Here is a 23,814-nt window from a genome sequence, read left to right as displayed (position 1 = left end):
AAGAGCAGCTGCAGGATCTTCAAGAAGAACATTTACAAGACCTCAGGGTTTGTAAAACTCTTCCCTCAGCTTTGGCACGCTCCCTGCTCCGTCTGAGAACAGGGTTGTTGGTAGCTTTAATTCAGTTGTGGTGGTTTTTATTTGCTTAGAACGTGGACAGTGTGTGTGTTTGTTTGTTTTTTTATTTTATTTTATTTATTTTTTTGGACAGTGCGTGTTTTGACTGTCCCTTGGCCGCGCTGTGATCTCATGCTGCGTCACCGTTTCCCACCACTTGGGGGCGGCACTGCCCGCCCCACTGACCTCATCAGAAGAAAAAGCACTGGACTTCCGTTTCCGGGTCAGCAGTCTCCTTCACCGGACGACCGAATGTTGTCACGGCTCTCCAAATTCGGGCTCAGTTTGCCCCGGTTGGGCTCCGTCCCGCCCGCCCGCTTCGTGTCTCAGTCCAAACAGAACAGCTCCGCGGGTTCGAGCGCTGTGACGGAGCTGCACAACCGCGAGGAGAAGTCCGAACATGGCGAGGTCAGCCAGTATGTCAAGGTGAGTTCTGGTCCTCCATCATCACAACAGTCCGCAGCATCATCATGTGTTTGCAGTCTGTCTACACCGCTGACCCTGAAGTGTACACGAGAACCAACCTAGTGGTTGGACGTCCTTCCTTTAGCAGACAAGACCAGAACCCAGAGGGGTTTTTCAGTCCATCAGATGGAGGACGCACAGCGGCCAGACCAGCAGAGATCTGCACATCTGTTTTGGTTTAGCTACTGACGCCTAGTTATATTTTATTTATGTTATGTGAATTATAAGTATACATCCTGCTCCTATCTTTATTTTATTTAACTTTGGCATTTGGAGCAGACAGACAGCTATGGAAGAATTTCATTGCAGGGAAACGCGTTTCTTTACTGTGTATATGATGATGATAAACACTTTGAATCTGGAATCACGACAAAAGCAGAGAGGACACTTCCACTAGAGCTCTTCAGTGAATCAAATGTTCATTCTGACACTGAAGTGACGTAAAACAGGAAAGCTGAAGTTGAAACCAGGACTCTGCAACCTTCAACACGAAAAGCCTTTCAGGCATGAACAGGAACATTAAAGAGAAGATAATATTTTCTTATTAAAAATGTTTTTCTTGACAGAGACACAAATACTTACCTTTAAATATAAGACATTCTGTGACACATCTATAGCAAATCGATTTCTGTTTAAAACGTTAAAACAAAGGCATTTTCTTTGGGTTTTTTGTTAACCGATCACCACTAGCTCTGCTGAGTGTGTGTGTGTGGGGGTGTGGGGGTGTGTGGGTGGGTGTGTGTGTGTGCGTCAGTGTGTGTGTGTGTGTGTGTGTGTGTGTGTGTGTGTGTGTGTGTGTGTGTGCGTTTGTATTTCTACCCTTGTGGGTTCCGGGACCTGAAATTTCACCCACCTCGTGGGTACCAATTTTTTCCGTGGGGACCGAAGCTCGGTCCCCACAGGCACAAGCATTGGAATCAATAGAAAAAAGCCTCCTGATATGCCTAGTGCTGTTTTTTTTGCAAAGTAAAATTGGTCCCCTGGAGATGACTTTTCATGACAAGGTGTGTTTCACCATGACACCCTAGTGGTCAGAGTGGGTATAGCAGTGTGTGACGTTGGACTAATGGGGACATTTTCCTGACAAAGTGTGTTCTTTTTCAATATCATATTTTATGATAACAAATGTTGAAATTACTTTTGGAAAGTGACAATATTTGTATTGTCAAACAGATATACTTAGTTGAAACAAATTATGTCATTTTTAAAGCCAGGATAACCTGGCAATTTCTACTCAAATGTCAAAGGTAAAAAAGTGAGGCTTGAGGCCTAGTCCTGAAACAACACCTTTTGGGGTCTTGTGAGGGGAAATGTGATCGTAGGAGCATCACACTTTGTACAGTAGCTAAGTACAAGGTTTTAACCATTACTGGTAAGTTTGGTAGTTCTCACTCTAAGCAGATCTGAGAAATTAAAGAAAACACCTCATCAGGAAAATCTAGGATGAGCTTATTGTAAATGTTTGCGTCTCCCTTGGTGGCCCAGATTACGCTAGAGACTCCAAACTCTGGATGGTGCATTAGGGTAACAGCCTGATGTAATGCAAGAAGTTTCAGCCCCCCAGGTCAAAGCATTGTTCCGGTAGCCCCCTGTACCCTTGTTTCGGCCTACTCCAATTCAAGTGTGAAATCAAGATTAAAAATGCTTCCCTTTGGCCAACAAAGCCCATCTTTGACTATGTTGTATCATTCATCTCCCTGATGCAAAATAACTTTGTTGTTTGTTGCTAGCATGATGCTAAAGCTAACTATCTAACCAGGCAAACAAGCAATCTAAAATTTGGTGAACTTATTAAGCATCCCATGAGGGGCTCTCATGTGAATTTTTTCCTGTTTTTAAACAATATTGGCCCAAGGGGGCAGCTCCAAATACCTGAAAAACAAAAGTTCCAGGGTTCACAGTTTCAAAAATATATGTCTGATTGTGGCAAAACAGACGTCTCCCAGTTTGCGAACCCCTGTACAACATGTTAAAAATGTGGGTGCACAGAAACCCCTAGATATTTTTCATCCCCAAACTCCTTGGAAGAAAAATCAGGAAGACGTACACAGTTACCCCATTCTGAAAGAAAACAGCAATTTTCAAAACGTTTTTGGATGGATTTTCCCCCACAGGCCCATTTGAACCAGTGACCAAAGCCTGGGTTCAAAATTTGAATGTAACTTAAACACTAAAGGTGTTTTTTTCCCCCTAACAGAAGGCATTTTGTTAATATCCATCCAAAAAGGGTTTTTTGTGTAGGTACAGAACACCATCCCTCCTAATGCATTAGCATTAGCATAATGCTAATGCTTATGCTAACGACACACTGCCAGAGCTCCACAACAAAATCAGCTCGCTCCAGCATAAGCACCCGGAGGCATTTTACGTGGTTGCAGGAGACTTAAACCATGTAAACCTGACAGACACTTTGTTCAAGTTCCACCAGCATGGGAAATAACACTCTGGACTGTGTCCACATCAACAAAAAAGATGCACACAGAGCTGTCCCCATCCTCATTTGGGCTTCTCCGACCACATCGCAATCGTGCTGGTTCCTGTTTACTGCCCTTTCCCCAGACGCCAGGCACCAACACAGAGGACCATCACAGTGTAGCCCAATGAGACTGCCGCAGCTAACCAAGACACAGACTGGCAGGTCTTCAGAAGGCAGCTTTGCACTAGGTGGAGGAGCACCTGGAAGATTATACATCAGGTGTCCTCAGGTACATCAGGAAGTGCATGGAGAACTTCACCAGCACCATGACTGTAACGTACTATCCCAACCAGAAACCCTGGCTGAACGCAGAAGTGCAGTCTCTACTGAAAAACAGGAATGCTGCTTTCCAGTCTGGTGACAAGGTAGCACTCAGAGTAGTGAGAAGGGATCTGCACGCTGGGGTGAACAGGGCCAAGCATACCCTCAGAGGATCCAGCAACATTTTACGTCCAATAATCCCCGTAGTATGTAGAAGGGCATTAAGTGCATCACAGACTACAACACCAGAGTTGTTCCGAAGACGCACTCAACCTTTTGTACTGCTGCTTTGAGCTTTGAGGACTCCAACCCTGAAGAGTGGAGAGCCTTCCAGTGTGACACCCGCAGAAGTGAGGAAGACCATCCAGAGGATCAATCTTCACAAAGCTTCTGGACCTGACAACATCACTGGACGGGTCCTGACAGACACCAGCTCACAGAGGTGCTAACAGACATTTTCAACACCCCCCTGAAGCAGGCAGTGTTCCCTACCTGCCTGAAGACCGTAACGATCATCCCAAACTCCAAAACATCTTCAGTGACAGGTCTGACGGACTATTGGCCAGTGATCCTAGCTCCAATGGTCATAAAATGTTTTGAAAAACTGTTCATGACCCACATCACAGAATCCATTGGTGTTACCAAGGACCTGCACCAATATGCATACAGGTCAAACCGTTTCACACAAGATGTCACTAGTGGTCCACACAACACTCACCCACCTAGAGAATAAGAACTCGTGTGTTTGCCTGCCCTTTGTGGAGTTCACATCAGCCTTCAACATAATCATCCCAAATACCCTCATCCATAAACTGCACACATAGGACTGTGTTTCACTCTTTGCAACTAGGTCTTGGACTTCCTGAAAGACCATAGTCTATGAAGATCTGTGACCCCCCCCCCCCCGATCACCCTCAGCACGGGCCTCCCACAGGGCTCTGTGCTAAGCCCCGTCCTGTTCACCTTGCTCACGCATGACTTCACAGCAAGTCACTCCAGCAGTCTGATTGTGAAGTTTGTAGATGCCACATCTATACTTGGACGAATCACCAACAACGATGAGTCCAACTACAGGGAGGAGGTGGAGCATTAGGAGGGCTGGTGCAGAGACAACAACCTCTGCATCAATGTGAAGAAGACCAAGGAGATGATCGTGGACTTCAGGAAGGACAGACATCCTCCTCCTCCTCCTCTTTACATCGGTGGGGCTGAGGTGGAAGTGGTTTTTAGCCTCAGGTATTTGGGTGTGCACATCTCCAACGACCTCACCTGGAGCACCAACCCAACCTGCCTGGTGAAGAAGGCACATCAACGCCTCTATTTCCTGATTAGGCTCAAGCGTGTTGTGATTAGAATCTCAGTCCTGACCACCAATATGTGCATAGTGGAGAGTGTCCTGACCTCCTCCATCACTGTGTGGCACGGCAACTGTTCTGTGGCAGAGAGAAAAGCTCTGCAACGGCTGGCTAAAGCTGTGCAGAGGACTGTGGTTTCACCTGCAGTTCACCACTGAGATCTACAAAACTGGATGCAGGAAACGAGCCTCCTGCATCCTGAAAGACCCCAGTCAGCCCTTGCACCCTCTGTTCTCCCTGCTCTTCTCAGGCAGGTAGTGACAGAGCATTAAGAGCAGGACCACAAGACTGAGGAACAGTTTCTTCCCAAAAGCAGTAAGACTGGTGAAGATTCGGCGATATTTGTATCGATTTTAAATGCTGTCAGGCTGATAATTATTTAATTATTTATGAGCGCCCTGCAGCGTTTAACTCTTGTTTTCCATGTAACCCTTGTGCTATCCTAGGCACTTTAACATTGGGAGTTGGGTCATCTAGACCCACTACATAGTGCTCTGAACCTTTTTTCTTCAATGATTTGTGATCTTCACTGGTGTCCATGGATTACATGAAATCTTTCCACCTTTATCAACCTTTGTCATGGTAGGGAGAAGAGGTCAATGTAAGGGTGGGGTCATCTTAGATAGCATGAGGGTTAAGCCTCCGACCGCTAGTTGGCACCGAGCCTCTTTTGGCAGCTGTGATGGTGTGGCTCTACACCCCACCCCAAATGAAAAGATCTCAGTGAGAAGCAACTTGTTTTTATGAGACATGAACCACGTTGACCACAGTCAACGTCACCCCCCGAAGACGATGACATCACGGCCAGCGACCCCGTCAAAAAAATTAATGGGCCGAAAATCGTGTATTTCACACACAAAAAGATTAGTCTGAAACTGAAGTCGAAATGTTCGTCTTCCCGAGGCAACCAAATCATTAAAGGGTTGCTATGGAGATAAAATCAACAGAAAAGCCGCCATTTTGAAAAACGTGGATTTTTTTAATCATGTGATGACATATAGCTCTCACCAATGGAGCAATGTCTTTTTCTGAGTCAGTTGATGATACTGATCCCTAAGCTAGCACTTTTAGCCACATTAGCATAACTAGCATAGTTAGCATTATTAGCATTTTGAGCAATGTGTTTTTCAGAGAGTTGATGATGCTGATCTCAATGCTAGCACTTTTAGCCACATTAGCATAACTGGCATTGTTAGCTTAATTAACATTTTGAGCAATGTGTTTTTCAGACAGAGGTGATGGTGCTGATCGCTATGCTTGCACTTTTTGCCACATTAGCGTAGCTAGCTTAGTTAGCATAATTAGCATTTTGAGCAATGTGTTTTTCTTAGAGAATTGATGATGGTGATCGCAATGCTAGCACTTTTAGCCATATTGGCATAGCTAGTATAGTTAGCATAATTAGCATATGCAGCTTTGACTAGCCTTGATCAAAGGTTGGTGATGAGGGCGGTGAGGCTGGGGAGGGCGGTAAGAGCGGCGATTGTGCTTAGAGTTGGGCGTGGAAGGCAGATTGCGTCTGCTATACAACGCTATACAACGCTGGTTGCGGCTTTAATTTTTACTTAGGATGGGCACCAAACCCATCCTACCATTGCAACAACACATCATCAGTTGGGTGGTTTGGGGACCACAGGATTTCCTCTCTGCTCTGTGCACATGATATTGTCCTGTTGGCTTCATCGAGCCAGGACCTACAGCATGCATTGGGGTGGTTTGTGGCCGAGTGTGAAGCGGCTGGGATGAGGGTCAGCACCGCCAAACCAAATCCATAGATCTCGACCGGAGAAAGGTAGTTTGCCATCTCTCGGTGGGTGGAGTGTCGCTGCCCCAGGTGGAGGAGTTTAAATATCTTGGGGTCTTGTTTAAGAGTGAGGGAAGATCGGAGTGTAAGATTGATTGGCAGATCGGAGCAGCGTCCGTAGTTATGTGGTCGCTGTATCAGTCTGAAGAGAGAGCTAAGCCAAAGAGCAAAGCTCTTAATTTACTGGTCGATCTTCATTCCAATACTCACTTATGGTCATGAGCTCTGGGTCATGACCCAAAGAACCAGGGCCCGAATACAAGTGGCTGAAATGAGCTTCCTCTGTGGGTTCACACTGTGGGGTGAGAAGCTTGGTCACCTGCGGAGAGCTGGAGGAAGTGAGCTCTTTGGGCATCTTTGCTTAGACTCCTGCCCTCGTGACCCGATCCCGGAAAAGAGGAGGAGGATGGATGGATGGATGGATTGATGGATGGATGGATGGATACATACTGAACCGAAACTCTGTGCCATGTTGCTGCCAGTATCAAATAAAAACACAAATTGGGGATAAGAACGGGTGGAGCAGAGCCTCTGACCAGCAAATGCATGGAGCATCATCCAAAATGCTGTTGGCAAAGCCTGTCAAAGTGCAGACTGTCACGTAAATAAAGCATCTTAGGCACATTAAAGCACTCTCCTTCATCCTGTCATGATGCCTCATCATCACACTTTTTTTGTTTTCTGTAAAGAATTTATGTTTTTATTTTCCTTTATTTTTGAAGCACCGTTCAGGCTCCTGAACCGTTTAAAAGTAAGAAACTAAATTAAGCAATGTTGAAAATAAACAGCATTTATTTCCTCAATCAGCCTTTTAGGGCCTTATTGGTTTAGCAACATCCATTCCATTTTTATTCTTTCTTATAGAAGAATATTTTGTTTTGGAAATCAAACAATGTTGACTGTGCCCTTTATATATTTTAAGTTAGCAAAATAAAAGCACTATGAATTTGCTTGGGTAAAAGCAACTTATATATTATATACAGTTGCAGGGCTTAACATTATGCTAATCAAATAAATTGAATTTTACACTTTTATTCTAAGGAAAGATGTATTACTCTTGTTTATCTGCTTATTTAATATAATAATATCCTATTTTCTATTTGCGATTACGTAGGATTTGCTGTGTAAATTAGGGTTCTTAATTACTCTTTCATTTTACCCCCCACCTTAGTAGCTGGCATAACACATAAATTCTTCCCTGTGAGATTATTAAAGTTCGATTTCTGCATTTATTTATAAACAAAACAAACTTTTTAATGATTACACAAGTGAATATAGGTGCTGTAGTAAAGCTGAGGCACCCATATAGTAAATAGTTGCCAGTTCCTGACTTTTCGGGTTCCCACCGTGACTATCCCCCTCCCCCACCAAGACTGAGAGAAGGGTGAGCAGAGCAAAGCCACACCCGCTCAGCTCCACAGGTGCATCGTCTCCCTCTCAGCTCAGGCAGCAGTGCAGACAGCTAACCCACTGGAGTCTCAGAACGGCAAGGATTTTTCATGGAATCTAGGTAAGTCTCATCAAAACTTTTTAAAAACAGACACTAAATGACTTTGAGACATATTTAGTCTGTCTAGGCATGCTTTTCTCCGGTGGAAATGCTCGAGAGCCGAGCACATGGCGATGCTAGCTAGCTTGGTCCTTTGAAGCTAACGCAGCATGTGCTTGTGGGGAAGCTAGCTTTCCAAATGATTTTGGTCAGGCTGTTACAGATCCTAAATACATTTTAAATTTAATTTATTGAAGTGTGGCCTTAAATGTATTAATTTGTCTTAAATTCTGTGAGTTAACACCCCCCCCCCCCTCGCGCTGCGCCAATCTTGCTGCTTGCAGTTTGTGCAAAAGTGTTGATAATTTTGATGCTCCAGCAAAAGCATCGTAGTCACGTCTGCATGTCTGGGATCATTACATCGTTTAGATATTCTTTGTACCGGGATCAAAGCTCCCGCTGCAGGAGCTCCGTCTGAGTCACGTGACCCAGTCTCACTGTCCCGCATTAACCCGAGAGGGTAAAACTAGAATAGTTAAAGGATCTCATTTTTTTCCTCTTGATGAAAATAAGAAAAATATCAAAGTTTAGGAGGCCCGACCGAAATTTAATGCTTCATCAGTTTGACATGTTCTTACATTTAATGCTTGTATGTATGCTTGCTTAGATAAACATGTTTATGGTCTTTGTAAATATGATTTATATATTTTAAAATGATCTTTAAAAGGTCTTAAAGTCTTAAATTTAACTTTTTAAAATCTGTAACCATCGTGGTAGTGTTTATGTTTTTTTTTCTTTGAAAATGCTTACCAATTTGATTTACTTTGGTTAATTTGTTTGTTTGTTTTAAAACCAGGATCACTTGAGTATTTTGTGGTCTTGTTCTTTAGAGCTAAACAAAAAATGTATGACACCATGATGGTGCCCTGTTGTACGGTAATCAAGTGACTTTAAAAAGTATTTCTGGTTCCAACATTTAGTAATATTTTGATCATGTCTTTTGTTTAAAACTCGAGTCCCGCTTACATGTTTTTATACTTTTGCTTCCTGGTTGGTTCATGGTGCAGTAGTAAATAATTGAGCACATTTAGTACTGAGCATTTATCTAAATACTTTAAATCAAAAACTCAGGAAGGTCCAAAGCTAATGTTCATTTTGTGAACCTCATCTGCACAGACCCACTGCTGGGTCATCATTAAGATAATTGTGTAAAGTAAACTTTGTTTATATAATAGTTTATCAGTAAGGACATTTTTTTAGCTGAGTCTGTCTTTCATCTGAGTGTTTAATTAAACAACCTTTCTGTGTTTGATTCTTAGAAGAACCTTCAGATTTAAAAAGCGTGTGAAGATGCTTAGGGAGCAAAAGAAAAGGTGCCAGAAGAGGTACACAGAGGGCCTGAAGACCAAACATCCACCTGTGCAGGTAAAGTTTTTTTGCCACTGTTTTCAGTGTACTATTTATTGGGATCAAAATACTTATTTATAGTAGATTTCTTGTTTGTAACAAGATTCTTAAAAAAATTCACATTGCAAAATAATTTATCATCTCCTTTTTAATAATGTAATATCTATTAGATGTGAAAGCATTGGTTAGCACATTTCTGCTAAACTGATGTAAACGAGTAAAGTCATTTGTGTCCCCTTTATAGCCCTCTGTATCCACTGAAAGCTGCAGCTCCTTGGTTGGATCTTCAGACATCCCAGAAAGAGAAGATGCTGTTGGCAATAGCTGGGTAAGTGTCAAAAAGAACGGCGTTTTTTACCCTATGTTAACTGTTATGAAATTCCTGCTTGCCAGAAATAAATAGCCTGCTAAATGCCTTGGGTGGGGGGAAAAATAAAAATGTGGTTAAAAGTAAAACTGCAAAGATTTAACTTGTAGAGTTTTAATTCATAAATCAGTTAAATATCTTAAAATGTAGATATTTAATTTAGTGAAAAATTAAATCCAACATGTGATTAAACTTGTGCAGTTTTAATTTGTACCTTTTTAATTTTAAAAAGTAAAAATAATCTCTTAAGGAATTGGAACCAGACACCAACACCACTGCCTGTGTCCAACGAGAACAGTCAGATACAGATGAGCCAGAGGTTCCTCCCCTGACAAGAACAGACAGTGTATTTGTAAGTATTTATCATGGAATCCAGCCAATATCAAATACTTTTGTCAATGTTTTTATCAATAGGGCTCAGAATCTTTAGCATCAAACTTTGCCTTAGACCAGGGGTGGGCAAACTTTCTGACTCGAGGGCCACATTGGGTTCTAAAGTTTGATAGAAGAGCCGGACCAGGAGCAGATGCCAGGAGTGAGAATGAAATAATATGGAATCTGGATGAAAGCACTTTTCAAGCAAAATTATATTTTACAACATTTTAGAGTTTTTAAGTTAAAACTTTTGTTTTCATTTTAGAGCCAATTACACTAACAGCTTGATGTATGTTGTGAAAACTCAGAGAAATGCTCCATTCATGTGGTGTTTGAATGATCATAAGAATGAAAAAAAAAACACATATTCAAACACCACATGGATGATAAAGCGGAGCCCCCAAACCTTTTCTTATGAGGGCCACAATAAGTCTTTTTTCTTTAAAACTTTAAGCTTCTTTATTTTATTGTGAAGCCCTATAATAAAGTTTTATTAATTCATGATCCTTTTAATACAACAAATAACACTATTTATGAAATAAAAAATAACCAAATTACTCTCTGTGATTTTCAAAGACAAAAAGTCAGGAAACAATATGCTGATACATTAAAAAGAAAAAAACAATGAATAGTGGATCCTCTCCCGTCTTCGTCCCGCTGAGACTTTGAAGCTGCAGCTCCTCACACGTCTCATAGTTTGCTCTAATACTGAGCAGCTGTGTCCTGCATGTCGTTTTCTTATCCAGTAATAATGAAAAAAGCAAATTTCTCTGTCTTCTGCTGCAGCTAATCGTATATCTGCGTTACCTTTTCACCAGTACAGAGTTCTTCGTTTTTTGCAGGAGTTATGTTCTGAAAATAACCGTGATCTGTGAAATCCACGGAGTTTGGTTACTTACAGACGTTTTTTTATGGTAGTAAAACTTCTCACTGCCTTAATACACTTTTCTCACACAGACATGAACATTTTCACCTTTTCTCTTGTTTAAATTCTCAAACCTTCATAGAAATTAGGTCCAGGATCTTAGAATGAAAACAAATTTCTGTAGATCTAAAGCGCTCCGCCTTTCTGTACAGGAGACACGAAGATTGACTGACAGGGTCTTCAGCCAATCAGGACACAGAACAGGGTGTTTAAAAAAAGCAGCATAATCGATCTAAAAGAATGAGCTAAACTGGGAAAGATGAACTGTGACGTAGAAAGGGAAGACTGTCTTCTGCTCTATTTGACAGATTTTTAGAGGGTTTCAGGTTGGAGCTCAGACTGCAGAAGGGGGGAAGAAAATGTCACTTCTAAAATGGGCAGATAAAAAAAAAACATGGGTCTCTGATATTGTTCAATGGGCCGTACCAAACATGGAGGCGGGCCGAATCCAGCCAGCGGGCCGCAGTTTGCCCACCCCTGCTTTAGACTGAACTCTTAACTTTTATAAAATATTATTTACAAAGTAGTGTATTACAATTTAAAATGAAAAACTTGTTTCTTTTCTCCAGCTCACTAAAGACTACGTTACCAAGCATGCCATGGTTCAAGATCTGTCAGACGTCCCCTCAAGCTGCATAGAAACTAAAAAAGCAGTAGCCTGCAGAGACTTTCGGCTAGCAGACAGATTGTGAGGATAATTATTTACTGACGGAGTTTTTTTAAATGTGTTTTTAGCTTTTGTTTATTTTTTCTGATGGCCTGCAATCTACCCTGCTCATTACGTTAATGAGCACTCCATTTTAACACTTGTTCTATTCTGTTTTTACAGGGACTTCGGGACTTCAACATCTTCAACAAAACATCAAATGGAGTCAAGGAGTGAAGACAGTGAATCTGGTATTACAACCCCCCACTTCTAAATTTAATCTTTTTATACAAGCGTTCCCAGTTGAGTTTTAATTGTGAAATCGACTATTTTAGTCAAAATAACTAAACATATTTTGCTTTAAAGACAAAAACAAAACCTAACAGAGTAGTGTGATGTCGCACACAGGGAGTTCCATCTTGCCCTGATAGCTAAAATCTGGCTCAAAACTGTCTGGCAGGATTGATCCAATATTGCTTGTCATTATTTTTGCCCCACTAATATTAGCGTGAGGCTATAAGCTCGTGCTCGCACAAACGGCTATCTGTGACATGGAGGGGAAGGAAGCCCAGTATTGTATTTCTAATGAACCACTGCCTATGGTCTTAAAGAATGTCTTACAAAAGCAACACAGCTTTTGGATCTTGGCTAAAAACTGCACAATCATTATTAGGAGATCACTTTTAACGATTTTGACAAAAGAAAAAAAATGCATGTCTATGAAGACTCTCATTTATCCAGGTTGATTCCATTTCCACATCATAGTACAGGGGTGGGCAATTATTTTAAGTCGCATTGGGTTATAAAAATTGGATAGAAGGGCCGGACCAGGAGCAGATGCGTGGAGTGAAAATGATTTAACATGGAATGTAGATGAAAACATTTGGGTTGAAAATTATATTCTAAAACAGAATATTCTAGAGTTTTTAGTTTAAAACTTTTGTTCCCATTTTAGATCTCTATTTTATTGTGAAGCCCTTTGGTACCTTCAAGGAGTTGTAAAGTGTTGTATGAATAAAGTTTCATTCATTCATGATCCTTTTAAGAAAATAAATAACACTATTTATGAAATAAAACAATGACCAAACAACACTCTCTATGATTTTCAAAGACAAAAATTCAGGAAAAGTATACTGACATTTAAAAACAAAAACAATAAATGATGGATCCTCTCTCGTCATAATTCCTCAGAGACTTTGAGCTCATCTTGCGTCTCACAGTTTGGGCAGCTGCGCTTTCTGTTTTCATCCAGTAATACAGAAAAAGCAAATTTATCTGTCTTCTGCTGCAACTACACATATATCTGTGTTACCTTTTCACCACTACAGAGTTCCCTCCTTTATTGCAGGAGTTTAGTTGTAAAAATAACCGTGATCGGTGAAATCCACGGAGAATGATTACAGACGTTTTAAATTTATGGTAGTAAAACTCCTCACTGCCTAAATACACTTTTCTCAGAGAGACATGAACATTTTCACCATTTTCTCTTGTTTAAATTCTTAAACCTTCATAGAAATTAGGTCCAGGATCTTAAAATGAAAACAAAGATCTGATCGCGATCAAAGATTTCTATAGATCTGAGAGCTGCGCGTTTCTGTACAGGAGTTGAGGCACGGACTGGGGAGATTGATTGACAAGGTCTCCAGCCAATCAGGACACAGAACAGGGCGCACTGTTTAAAAAAGGCAGCATGATCGCTCAGATATAATGAGCTAAACCGGGAAAGATGAAATGACGTGGAAAGATGAAATGACGTGGAAAGAGAAGACTGTCTTCTGTTCTATTTGACAGTGATTTTAGAGGTTTTCAGGTAGAACACAGACTGCAGAAGGTGAAATAAAATGTCACATCTTGATCGTGTGGCCAGATTTAAAAAAAAGTGTGTTCGGCGGGCCGGACCAAAGATGGAGGCGGGCCGAATCCAGCCCGCGGGCCGTAGTTTGCCCACCCCTGTCATAGTAGTAGGTTTAGGGGCTGTTATCTGGACTTGGTTTTTAAAGTTAGAAAACGTTTCACCTCTTATCCAAAAGGCTTTGTCAATTCTGACAGAAAGCTAAACCTACTACTATGAAAGAAAAAAAATGTACAGTCAGGACCATAAATATTTGGACAGAGACACATTTTTTTCCAATTTAGTTTCTGTACATTACCACAGTGAATTTTCAATAAAACAACTCAGATGCCATTGAAGTGCAGACTTTCAGCTTTTATTCCATGGGTTGAACAAAAAGATTGCAGAAAAATGTGAAAAACTAAAGTTTTTTTTTTTTAAACACCACCCCATCCTTTCATGGGCTCGTTAGTCATTGGACAAATGAAATAACTGAAAACAAAATGGTCGTTACTAATACTTGGTGGAAAAGCCTTTGTTGTCAATGACAGCCTGAAGTCTTGAACTCATGGACATCACCAGATGCTGGGTTTTCTCCTTCTGAATGCTCTGCCAGGCCTTTACTGCAGCGGCTTTCAGTTTCTGTTTGTTTTTGGGCCTTTCTGTCTGAAGTTTAGTCTTCAACAAGTGAAATGCTCCTCAATTGGGTTAAGATCAGGTGACTGACTTCGCCATTCAAGAATATTCCACTTCTTTGCTTTAATAAACTCCTGAGTTGCTTTGGCTGTATGTTTTAGGTCATTGTGCTTCTGTATTATGAAACGCCGCCCAATCAGTTTGGATGCATTCACCTGGAAGAGATTGTGTTTAAAAAAATGCTTTTGTTTTTCACATTTTCATGCAATCTTTTTGTTCAATCTATGGAATAAAAGCTGAAAGTCTGCACTTCAATGGCATCTGACTTGTTTTATTTAAAATTCACTGTGGTAATTGACAGAAACTAAATTAGAAAGAATGTGTCTCTGTCCAAATATTTGTGGTCCTGACTGTAGTTGAAGCTGGACTTGAAGAGCTGCTTCACAGTGCTTCCATGGCTGTTGTGTATGTGCCATTAGGGCATGGGTCTTTAATATTGACATTTTCTCAATTCAGGGAAGACAAAAAGTGTATGATTGTCATTTTAAAATAACCATATTGGTACAATGAACAGGACTCAAGACTGAAGAACGGACACGGCAGTGAAAAAGTCTAAAAGTCTAAGAAGCGACCCTTACAAACAGGTATGCTTCCTACATGTTACACTTTTAAAAGTTTCTTAAAAATGGCACAAACTATGTTTTCTAACAACCATTTTTAAGGGAGGGGGGTATTATTTATTATTACATTTCTTGCTTATAGCATATGTAGTTCAAAGATAAAATGTTACTAATAATTGTGCACAAGAGGTACATGTCATCAAAACTGTCTAAATCAGACTTTGAAACATCTCACTGCCAACATTGAAAGACTTGAGTTTCATGAAATTGTCTTATGTCAGCTTTCAATGAAAATGTGAGGTTGTGTGGTTCTTGTTGGGTTTTTAATTAAAATGTTTTCACAAATGGAGCCCATGGTTTCTACACAGCAGAGAGACTAAGGCATCGATACTGCTGAGACGGGTAACTTTGCACAATACAGAATCATTTCTAACTACACCAGCAACGTGGCTCTGATACTTTCAACACAAGATAAGAAAATCTATTTCTGTGGGCTTTCTTTTCTAATGAACATCTGACATTTAGTTAACACTGTTACAGGTAGTCAGACGTTTTGCTGAGCTTTTGATATATATCGTAGCATCTCCTTAGTTTTTGTAAATAAGAAATGCTCATTACCTTGAATCTGGTCTAATCACGTTTTGTAAGTTGGTGACTTATAACATTTTTTCCTTTCTTTTTCTAAGGAGCTTAAAAAAAAGGACCTGGTCTTCAGCAGAGTGCCGAGCATTGGAAAAAATTTTAGGAATCTGCATTGAAGGTGGGAGGGTACCAGGAAAACATATCTTTCCTGCATAGAAGCTTCGCCGAGGGAGCTGGAAGGACGAACATGGCAGGCAGTCAAGTTTTTTGTTAGGAACAAAATCACAGCACTGAGGCGGTAAAGTTCAAAAAGACGTTAGTTTTTGTTAGTTAGAAAGATTGTGATTCAACTTTATTTTGTTTTCTTTAATTTAAACCAGTGCTTGTAAATCTAAGTTCCAAATTTAAGCTTCAGACACGTGCACTTATTTATCTTAGTGACCTTTTTTTCCGGAAGCACTTAATTTTCATTTGAAGCACGTGTATCGGTCAAAGGTGACCTTTTAATTTCTGAAGCATTTTATTTGTATTTAAAACAATTGTATAGGTCAAAGGTGACTTTTTTTTCCTGAAGCACTTGATTTCATTTTGTAATTTTTTGACAGGTCAAATGTCACTTTGTTTTTATAAAGCACTTAATTTGAGTTCAACAGGTCTTTGTTTTCTGGTTAAATCTGTGTTTACGTTGTGGAACTCCAGGCCTTTAGGGCTGATGTCATTTTAGTTTTCCAGATCTTTTTGCTCTACCCCCTTCCGATCCGCTGCCCCGGTGATTCCAGTCAGTTAAAAGTAGGAAAGGGAAAACGAGGGGGAGCCCTAACTTTTGTTTTCCAACAACTCCTGCTTCTGATTGACTGAGCTCACCTGGCTCAGTAGATCAACAGGAAGTAGAAGAAGAAAATCTGGAAAACAAGCAGGATGTCAACCCTCCAAACCTGGAGTTCAAGAGCCCTGCAGTAAGTGTGTGATAGAACGTTTAACGGGTCAAAGGGAACCTTGTTCTGTCCAACAGCAGTATATTTAGTTTTATAGATTGGCAACTATAAATAAATTGCCCTTGTCTCTTATTTGCTGTGCGCAGTTTCCTTCATAACAAACATATTTTGACAGTGAATGATGCCTCGCATGTTTGGTAAATGACTTTATTAGTCAGGAAGTGTGAAATGAGTACTACAATCCCAATTGCCTTAGTTACAGAGCTGTTAACCAAAGTTAGAGTAACTACTGTTGTATGGGTGGTCCCCATGGGAAACCAAAATTCAGGTTTATTTTTCATGTTAGTGTTTTCAGTATTTGAAATGATAACACTCCTTGAAAAAAAATTACATTATTTTAGCAGTTAAAACCATCTCAGAAAACCTTGTAGAAAAGGTGGATCCCACTAGGAGGGTCCTAGTCATGGGACCTCACGGGGTAAGAAATACGGGTATGTGTGTGTGTGTGTGTGTGTGTGTGTGTGTGTGTGTTAGTCTGGGGCAGTGCTGGCTGTTCTTTCTGACGTACAGTGGGGCAAAAAGTATTCAGTTAGCCACCAATTAGGGCTGCACGATATGAGGAAAACTTGCGATATGCGATATGAGGGATTAATATTGCGATAACAATATAATTTGCGGTATATAAACAAATAGCGAAACAACCAAAAACATCACTCCCATTTTATTGCAACAGTTTAAGAATTGTACTCCAAATGACCCTTGTTGACATAGGGGGGAACATCTAACATAAAAGGGCTCCATCTGATTGGTCAACAACGCTAAAGGCTCTATCCGATTGGTCAAATGCATAAAGGGAATTATTTGATTCGTTTAATAATTTAAGCTGCCATAAGATTGTTTTAGCACATTTAAGGTAACCATTTATTACATTTTTTGCTGTGTTTTGCGATATGCATATTGCACAGCTTGATCTTGCGATAACGATAAATTTGCGGTATATTGTGCAGGCCTACCACCAATTGTACGAGTTGTCCCACGTAAAAAGATGAGAGAGGCCTGTCATTTTCATCACAGATATACATCAACTATGAGACAAAATGAGAGAAAAATCCAGAAAATCACATTGTCTGATTTTTAAGGAATTTCTTTGTAAATTATGGTGGAAACAGAGTATTTTGGACAATAAGAAAAGTTTCAGTACTTTGTTATAAACCCTTTGTTGGCATTGACAGCAGTCAAATGTTTTCTGTAAGTCTTCACTAGTTTTTCACAAACTGTTGCTGGTATTTTGGCCCATTACTCCATGCAGATCTCCTCTAGAGCAGAGATTTTCAACCTTTTTTGAGCCACGGCACACTTTAATCTTGACCAAAATACCGCGGCACACCAGCATCCAAAAAAAGAAAAAGAAAAAAAAGGAGAAACTCACAGTCTGTATTGATCTACAGTCCCTCCATGATCTCACATGTATTTTTGTGATAATTGTGGCAGAAAAAGCTGGAAGCTGCAGCTGTTTTTTGATGTAATAAAAGTTAAGTTAGAAGATTCGAAAACTCTCTGATGTGTGTTCGTTGTTGTTCTAAGACGTTAAGAGGAGAGACTCAGACGCTGTCACTTTAACCCAATGCATCATGGGAGATGTAGTGCAAAAATCCGCCGATCGCAGAAGACTCTCGTCTCTGAGCTTCATTGTTTTGTTCACTTGTTCCACGGTCTGATACCAGATTCTAGAAGCTACACAGCTAAAGACGAGCTTTAGCTGGTATTTTTGTTGGAACTGAGAGACTTTATTAGCTAAATCGAAACAAGGAAGTGAAGACTTTAACCACTTCTGATTGGTCAGACTGATGACATGTGATTAAGACTCCAGGAATGATTGGTGGAGACAGTTAAAGGGGCAGGACTTTTCCAAAAACAGCTGAAGCTGCGGTTAAATACTCAGTGTTTTATCAGGGCCTGTTTGGATAAACACAGAGTTGATATCCTGGAGATGGGGAATGTTTTTAGATCAGTTAATGAGGGCAATTTCCCACGGCACACTTGACCGTCTCACTGGTTGAAAAACACTGCTGTAGGGCAGTGATATTTTGGGGCTGTCACCGGACAACATGGACTTTCAACTCCCTCCAAAGATTGTCTATGGGGTTGAGATCTGCAGACTGGCTAGGCCACTTCAGGACCTTGAAATGCTTCTTATGTAGCCACTCCTTCGTTACCCGGGCAACAGTGTCTTTAGGATGGTTGTCATGCTGAAAGACCCAGCCACAATTAATCTTCAGTGCTGATGGAAGGAGGTTTTCACTCCAAATCTGACCATACATGGCCCCATTCATTCTTTCCTTTACACAGATCAGTCGTTCTGGTCCCTTTGCTGAAAAACAGCCCCAAATCATGATGTTTCCACCCCCATGCTTTACAGTAGGTCTGGTGGTCTCTGGATGCAAAAAGTTCTATTTTGGTTTCATCTGACCATTGGACATTCTCCCAACCCTCTTCTGGATCATCCAAATGCTCTCTAGCAGACTTTAGACGGGCCTGCACATGTACTGACTTTAGCAGGGGGACACGTCTGGCCCTGCAGGGTTTGAGTCCCTGGCAGCGTCATGTGTTACTGATGGTAGCCTTTGTTACTTCAGGGGTTGACATAGCCCAGAAATTTGCACTGGCCCACAGGGCCAGTAGTTTTTGAAACTTACTGGCCCTGCCTGAAAGTTACTGGCCCGACACCGCGCATAGCGGGACCCGCCGCTCCGCAGGTGCTTGCAACTTTAGGGGGGTCCGGGGGCATGCCCCCCCGGAAACTTTTAATATGGTGCAATTTGGTGCATTCTGGTGACATCACTTATTTCTACACTTTTCAATGACTGAAAATAGACCATATCAAACTTAGATCTGCTCTAGTCTGTTTCAGATGTTTTGAAGAGAGCGCTGCAGTGTAGTAGGTAACACTAGTTCAGAAGTTTTCATGGTGCTTCTAACGGCAAATATCGCAATAAATCATAAACCTTAAATGTGTTAAAACAATCTAATGGCAGCTTGAACCATTTAACGAATCAAATAAATCCCTTAATGCATTTGACCAATCGGATGGACGCCTTCACATTGTTGACCAATCAGATGGAGCCCTGTTATGTTAGATGTTTGTAACCTATGTCAACGTGGGTCATTTGGAGTATAATTTTTAAACTGGGAATGGTTATTTGGTTATTTTGCTGTTTGTTTATATACCGCAAATTATATCGTTATCGCAATTTTAATCTCTGATATCGCATATCGCGAGTTTTTGTCATATTGTGCAGGTCTAACTGAGATCATTCAGCTAACTAGAAATACTTACTGCTTACAGTGTTGTAAAGAAAAACAAAATTAAGTAGTTTAACATTCTACTGCATTTGAGTCTGAGATTCAGGTTTTTGGAGTTGCCTTTGATTCTTTGACATTCAGCTTAAAGCTTAGTGGATACAGTTTCATCTTCAATGCATTCATTAAATATCTTGCTGTCCATACTACTAATTATACCCACTACTCCATCCAACATATTCCTTTCTATTCCTGCCATGTCTTCCACATCTCTGACATGCTTCAGTCTCTCTTCAGTGACGGTGTCGGATTTATAATCAAATGTTGTAATAACCCACTGGCTTGTGCCTTCGTTGTTGCTGTTTAACATTGTTTTGTATTGAATTGTTACATTCAATAAAGTTTGAAAAAAAAAAGTAGTGCAGGCGGGAGAGAAGGAGAAGTGATCAAAGGTTTCCCATAGAAACCCTTGAAGTCTGAACACAGGACTAGCAGAAAAACTACATTATGAAGACGAGGTAAATCTACACGTTTTCGCAAAATTTACTTTATTGAAAAAGGTGAAGAATATATAAACCGTTAGATATTTTAGTGGCCCGAGCGGACAAGTGAAAAGTAAAGTCTTGTGGTCCGCACTGCTCGAAAAACAGGACCGGGCCAGCGGACAAATGGCTATGTCGAGCCCTGTACTTTGGTCCCAGCTCTCTGCAGGTCATTCTCTTGGTCCCCTGTGTGGTTCTGGGATCTTTGCTCACCGTTTTTGTGATCACTTTGACCCCACAGGGTGAGATCTTGGGGGGAGCCCCAGATGGAGGGAGATTCTCAGTGGTCTTGCATGTCTTCCATTTCCTAAGAATTGCTCCCACAGGTGATTTCTTCACACCAAGCTGCTTATGTTGCAGATTCAGTCTGAAACAGACCAACAGTTCTGTTTCTGGTGTCCTCAGACAGCTCCTTGGTCTTGGCCATAGTGGAGTTCGGAGTGTGACTGTTTGAGGTTGTGGACAGGTTTCTTTATATATATAACCAGTTCAAACAGGTGTCATTAATACAGGTAACCAGTGGAGGACAGAGGATCCTCTACAGAAGAAGTTACAGGTCTGTGAGAGACAGAAATCTGGCCTGTTTGTAGATGAACAAATGTTTATTTTCCACCATCATTTACTAATAAATTCTTTAAAAATCAGACAATGTGATTGTTTTTTTTCTCATTTTGTCTCATAGTTGTAGTTTATGACGTTTATGAAAAGTAGAGTCAACATTTTAGAAATGATCCTCTTTCACAATAATGTTTATCTCCATCAGTTAAGGGGGGGAGGTGTGAAAGGGCTTAAGGGTCTCTGCTTTTATACAGTTGTCCTTGTTTTTCTTTGTTTTCTGTTATATATGAACAGGGGTCTAGAAATCCAGATGGATTTGACACAGAAGGGACCGTGTTACCACCTGCTGATAACATGTAGCCAATCACGATTGTAGTAGTTATTGTTGTGATGCTGACATGTTATCAGCAAATCCCAAACTAAAACGATGATGATGATGAAAGCTGAGTGAAGAGTTTCCAAACATTAGTTTATCTTGTATTTGCTGGTAACGTCTGCAGACAGAATGAATAAAATGACGTTTTCTCCTCTCAGTTCATTTATTCGATGATCTGCAGAAATGCCAGGGCTACTTAACATGTTTGTTTTGTTGTTTATGTCCAGTAAAGTTTCAGATTTGTCACTGGTTGTACATACCAATAAAACTATGCGCTCTGAAACCACATGAGGGGAAAGGCCCAGCAGACATTAGAACCCAACACTAAATTTAATCCTGAAGGTCTGAAAGCCTGAAGAAAAAGAGCAAAGTGTTTACCAGCTGTTTGGATGGTTTCCTGTGCTGCTGCTGTCACTCAGGTGAAGTTTGACCCCCAAGCGTGTTTGGACTAAAAGCGGCCCCCCCCCTTCATGTTCCTGCAGAACCCAGACTACCACGGCTTCTCCAGCGATCCTGTGGCGGATGAGTGGAACATGAAAGTGGGCTTCTTCATGGGCATCTCGGTTGCTCTCGTCATCGGAGGAACCTTTATCCACTACCTGCCAGACCACGGGTGAGCGCCAGCATCTCAGCACACGGACATGCAGGCATGATCCTGATCACACACACTGCTGGCTCTGGTCCGGCTAAAGCCATTACTGCAGGAATGACGGCAGACACACAGCAGGATCTTCTAACACAAACCTCCAGTGTCCCAGGGTTCAGATCCTCAAGGCCGTCTCTTAGTCGTTTCTGCAAAGTCCCGCGTGAAGCTGACACGGACCTATTGTTGCTGATTGACAGAAGACATTCAGGTGTCCTAACAAGTCCCACAAGAGGCTCCGCTGTTCCTTTATCGACTCCAATGTGTCTTTACGGCAGTTAGAGATCCACTCCAAAGGAAAGGATGTCTGGGTGTGTTTAACATGTTCTTGGAGCATCTTCCCCCCCATTAAAGACATGGATAAAAGAATTTAAGATTAAAACTGCATTTCTTAGTCATTCCTTTACAAATTGTGGTAGATCAGAAAAAAATAAATGCCGTTGGAAAAAGGTTGTGGCTGTGATGCAGGTGTAAGACAGCAGGCCACCAGCTTCCTGCTCTGCTCCATTCTGATCATCCACCTGCAGACAAATGGATCCATGAACGTCTTTGTTTTCCTCGCCTGAGCTGGAATCTGGATCAGAACTGAACGGATGGACGGCTACATTATTGCTGCCATCATTAGTGCACTGCTAATGTTAGGTTGGGGTTGTGAAGGGCTGTTAGCTAGTGGGAGAGAGTGTGAACAAAGAATTGGAAGTCAGGGCAGGCTTGCCCTGCATTAACAGTCCCGTCCACAACTCAGAGGTGAATTTCTGATGAACTCCTGCTGCTCTACAGAAACTACGTCCTAGAAAACAACACAGGATTTTTTGTATTTGGCTAAAAATGGCCTCAGCAGAATTAAAAGACCACTGGGAATGCTTTGAGAATAGATCAACAGATGATCAGAGTGGGACTTCAAAGAAATTTGGGGTTTTGTCAGAGGTTTTCTCAGCTTAAGAGCCCAAACAATGAGATGTTTTTTTTAGTTTCTACATGACAAACTTAATTTAAACAACAAGAAAGGTCAACGGTTGAAACAATGCTGATGCAGAGAGCATCCCTCTAGCCATGCATGTCAGCCAGAGGCGTGAAAACCTTTGGCCGGACGTTCCTCCATCCTTGCCGGGCGTCTGGTTTGTGAACTCGGTCTCCCGTCTCTGCAGGATGCGGCAGTGGGCCAGAAGAGAAGCAGAGCGGATCATCTGTCAGAGGGAGCAGCAGGGCCTGCCGCTCATCGAGGAGAACTATTACGACCCCAGCAAGATCATCCTGCCCTCATCCAGGGAGGAGTAGCTCTGCTCCTGATCGGTTTCATGATAATATAATAAACCATTTTTGTTGGAGTTTGTGCTTTTTGTGGAAAATGACTCTTTCTCTTCAGCTGTGTTTTTAGCAAAGGCTGTCACGCGTGTTCAAACCTGTCAAACATCTGCAGCTGTGACATGGTCTGCAGGTGATCAGAGATGAGGTTTGGCCTTGCTTTTAGGCTTTCACTGGTTAGTTTTTAACCCTGGAAATCTACACGAGATTGAACTTTAGAAATCCTTTTCGACCTGCGGGATTGGAGCGATGGCTCCTGCTGTGTTCCTGACAACTACTGAAAGTGTGGATTCTTGATGGTTCTAGTTGGTGGATGTTCAATCAATCAATTTATTATTAGTGTAGTGCTTAGAAAAGCAGAGGCAACCAAAGTTTAACATAAAATCACAAACAATGAGATGCAATAAAGAAACAACCAAAAAACAAATCAATTAATAAAAGAATACAAGTAACAAGCTGTCCCTCTAGATCTGCTCGCTGGAGTTAAAAACCAGAGTAAAAAATGAGTTTTTAAAAGTGTCTTAAAATCACTGATGGTTCTGGCAGACCTCACAGAAAAGAGACGAACATTCCAGAGTTTAGGACACGTGTCAAACTCGAGGCCCGGGGGCCAAATGTGGCCCACCATGTCATTTTCTGTGGCCCGCAAGAGAAGTTTTCAATTTCTTCAAATAAAAACAAAATTGTTGTGTATTTATTCATATCTAGGGGGGATCTGGTCAACTATACATTAGGACTGAAACACTGTCCATATAACCTAACCTGACAGAATCAAATGTAAAAGGATTTATGCTAGAAT

The 23,814-nt window shown here is 41.2% G+C and overlaps 1 protein-coding gene across 1 annotated transcript; it reads left to right on the top strand.

The window, feature by feature from the left end:
* The first annotated feature begins 315 nt into the window (after positions 1 to 315).
* On the top strand, positions 316 to 23,043 carry ndufb11 (NADH:ubiquinone oxidoreductase subunit B11). Its single transcript, XM_004086345.3, has 3 exons — positions 316 to 543; positions 21,550 to 21,680; positions 22,859 to 23,043. Exons 1-3 carry the CDS (start codon positions 370 to 372, stop codon positions 22,986 to 22,988), a joined length of 435 nt encoding a protein of 144 aa, XP_004086393.1. The 5' UTR covers positions 316 to 369; the 3' UTR covers positions 22,989 to 23,043.
* The last annotated feature ends 771 nt before the right edge of the window (positions 23,044 to 23,814 follow it).

This window comes from Oryzias latipes, chromosome 7 (genome assembly GCF_002234675.1).
Source record: "Oryzias latipes chromosome 7, ASM223467v1".
Taxonomy (NCBI): Eukaryota; Metazoa; Chordata; class Actinopteri; order Beloniformes; family Adrianichthyidae; genus Oryzias; species Oryzias latipes.
This window is presented reverse-complemented; position numbering and strand designations above follow the sequence as displayed.

Coding starts and splice junctions, on each gene's coding strand:
- ndufb11 (XM_004086345.3), top strand. CDS start 370: ATGTTGTCACGGCTCTCCAAATTCGGGCTCAGTTTGCCCCGGTTGGGC. Junction 544..21,549: donor AGGTCAGCCAGTATGTCAAG/GTGAGTTCTGGT, acceptor ATGTTCCTGCAG/AACCCAGACTACCACGGCTT. Junction 21,681..22,858: donor CACTACCTGCCAGACCACGG/GTGAGCGCCAGC, acceptor CCGTCTCTGCAG/GATGCGGCAGTGGGCCAGAA.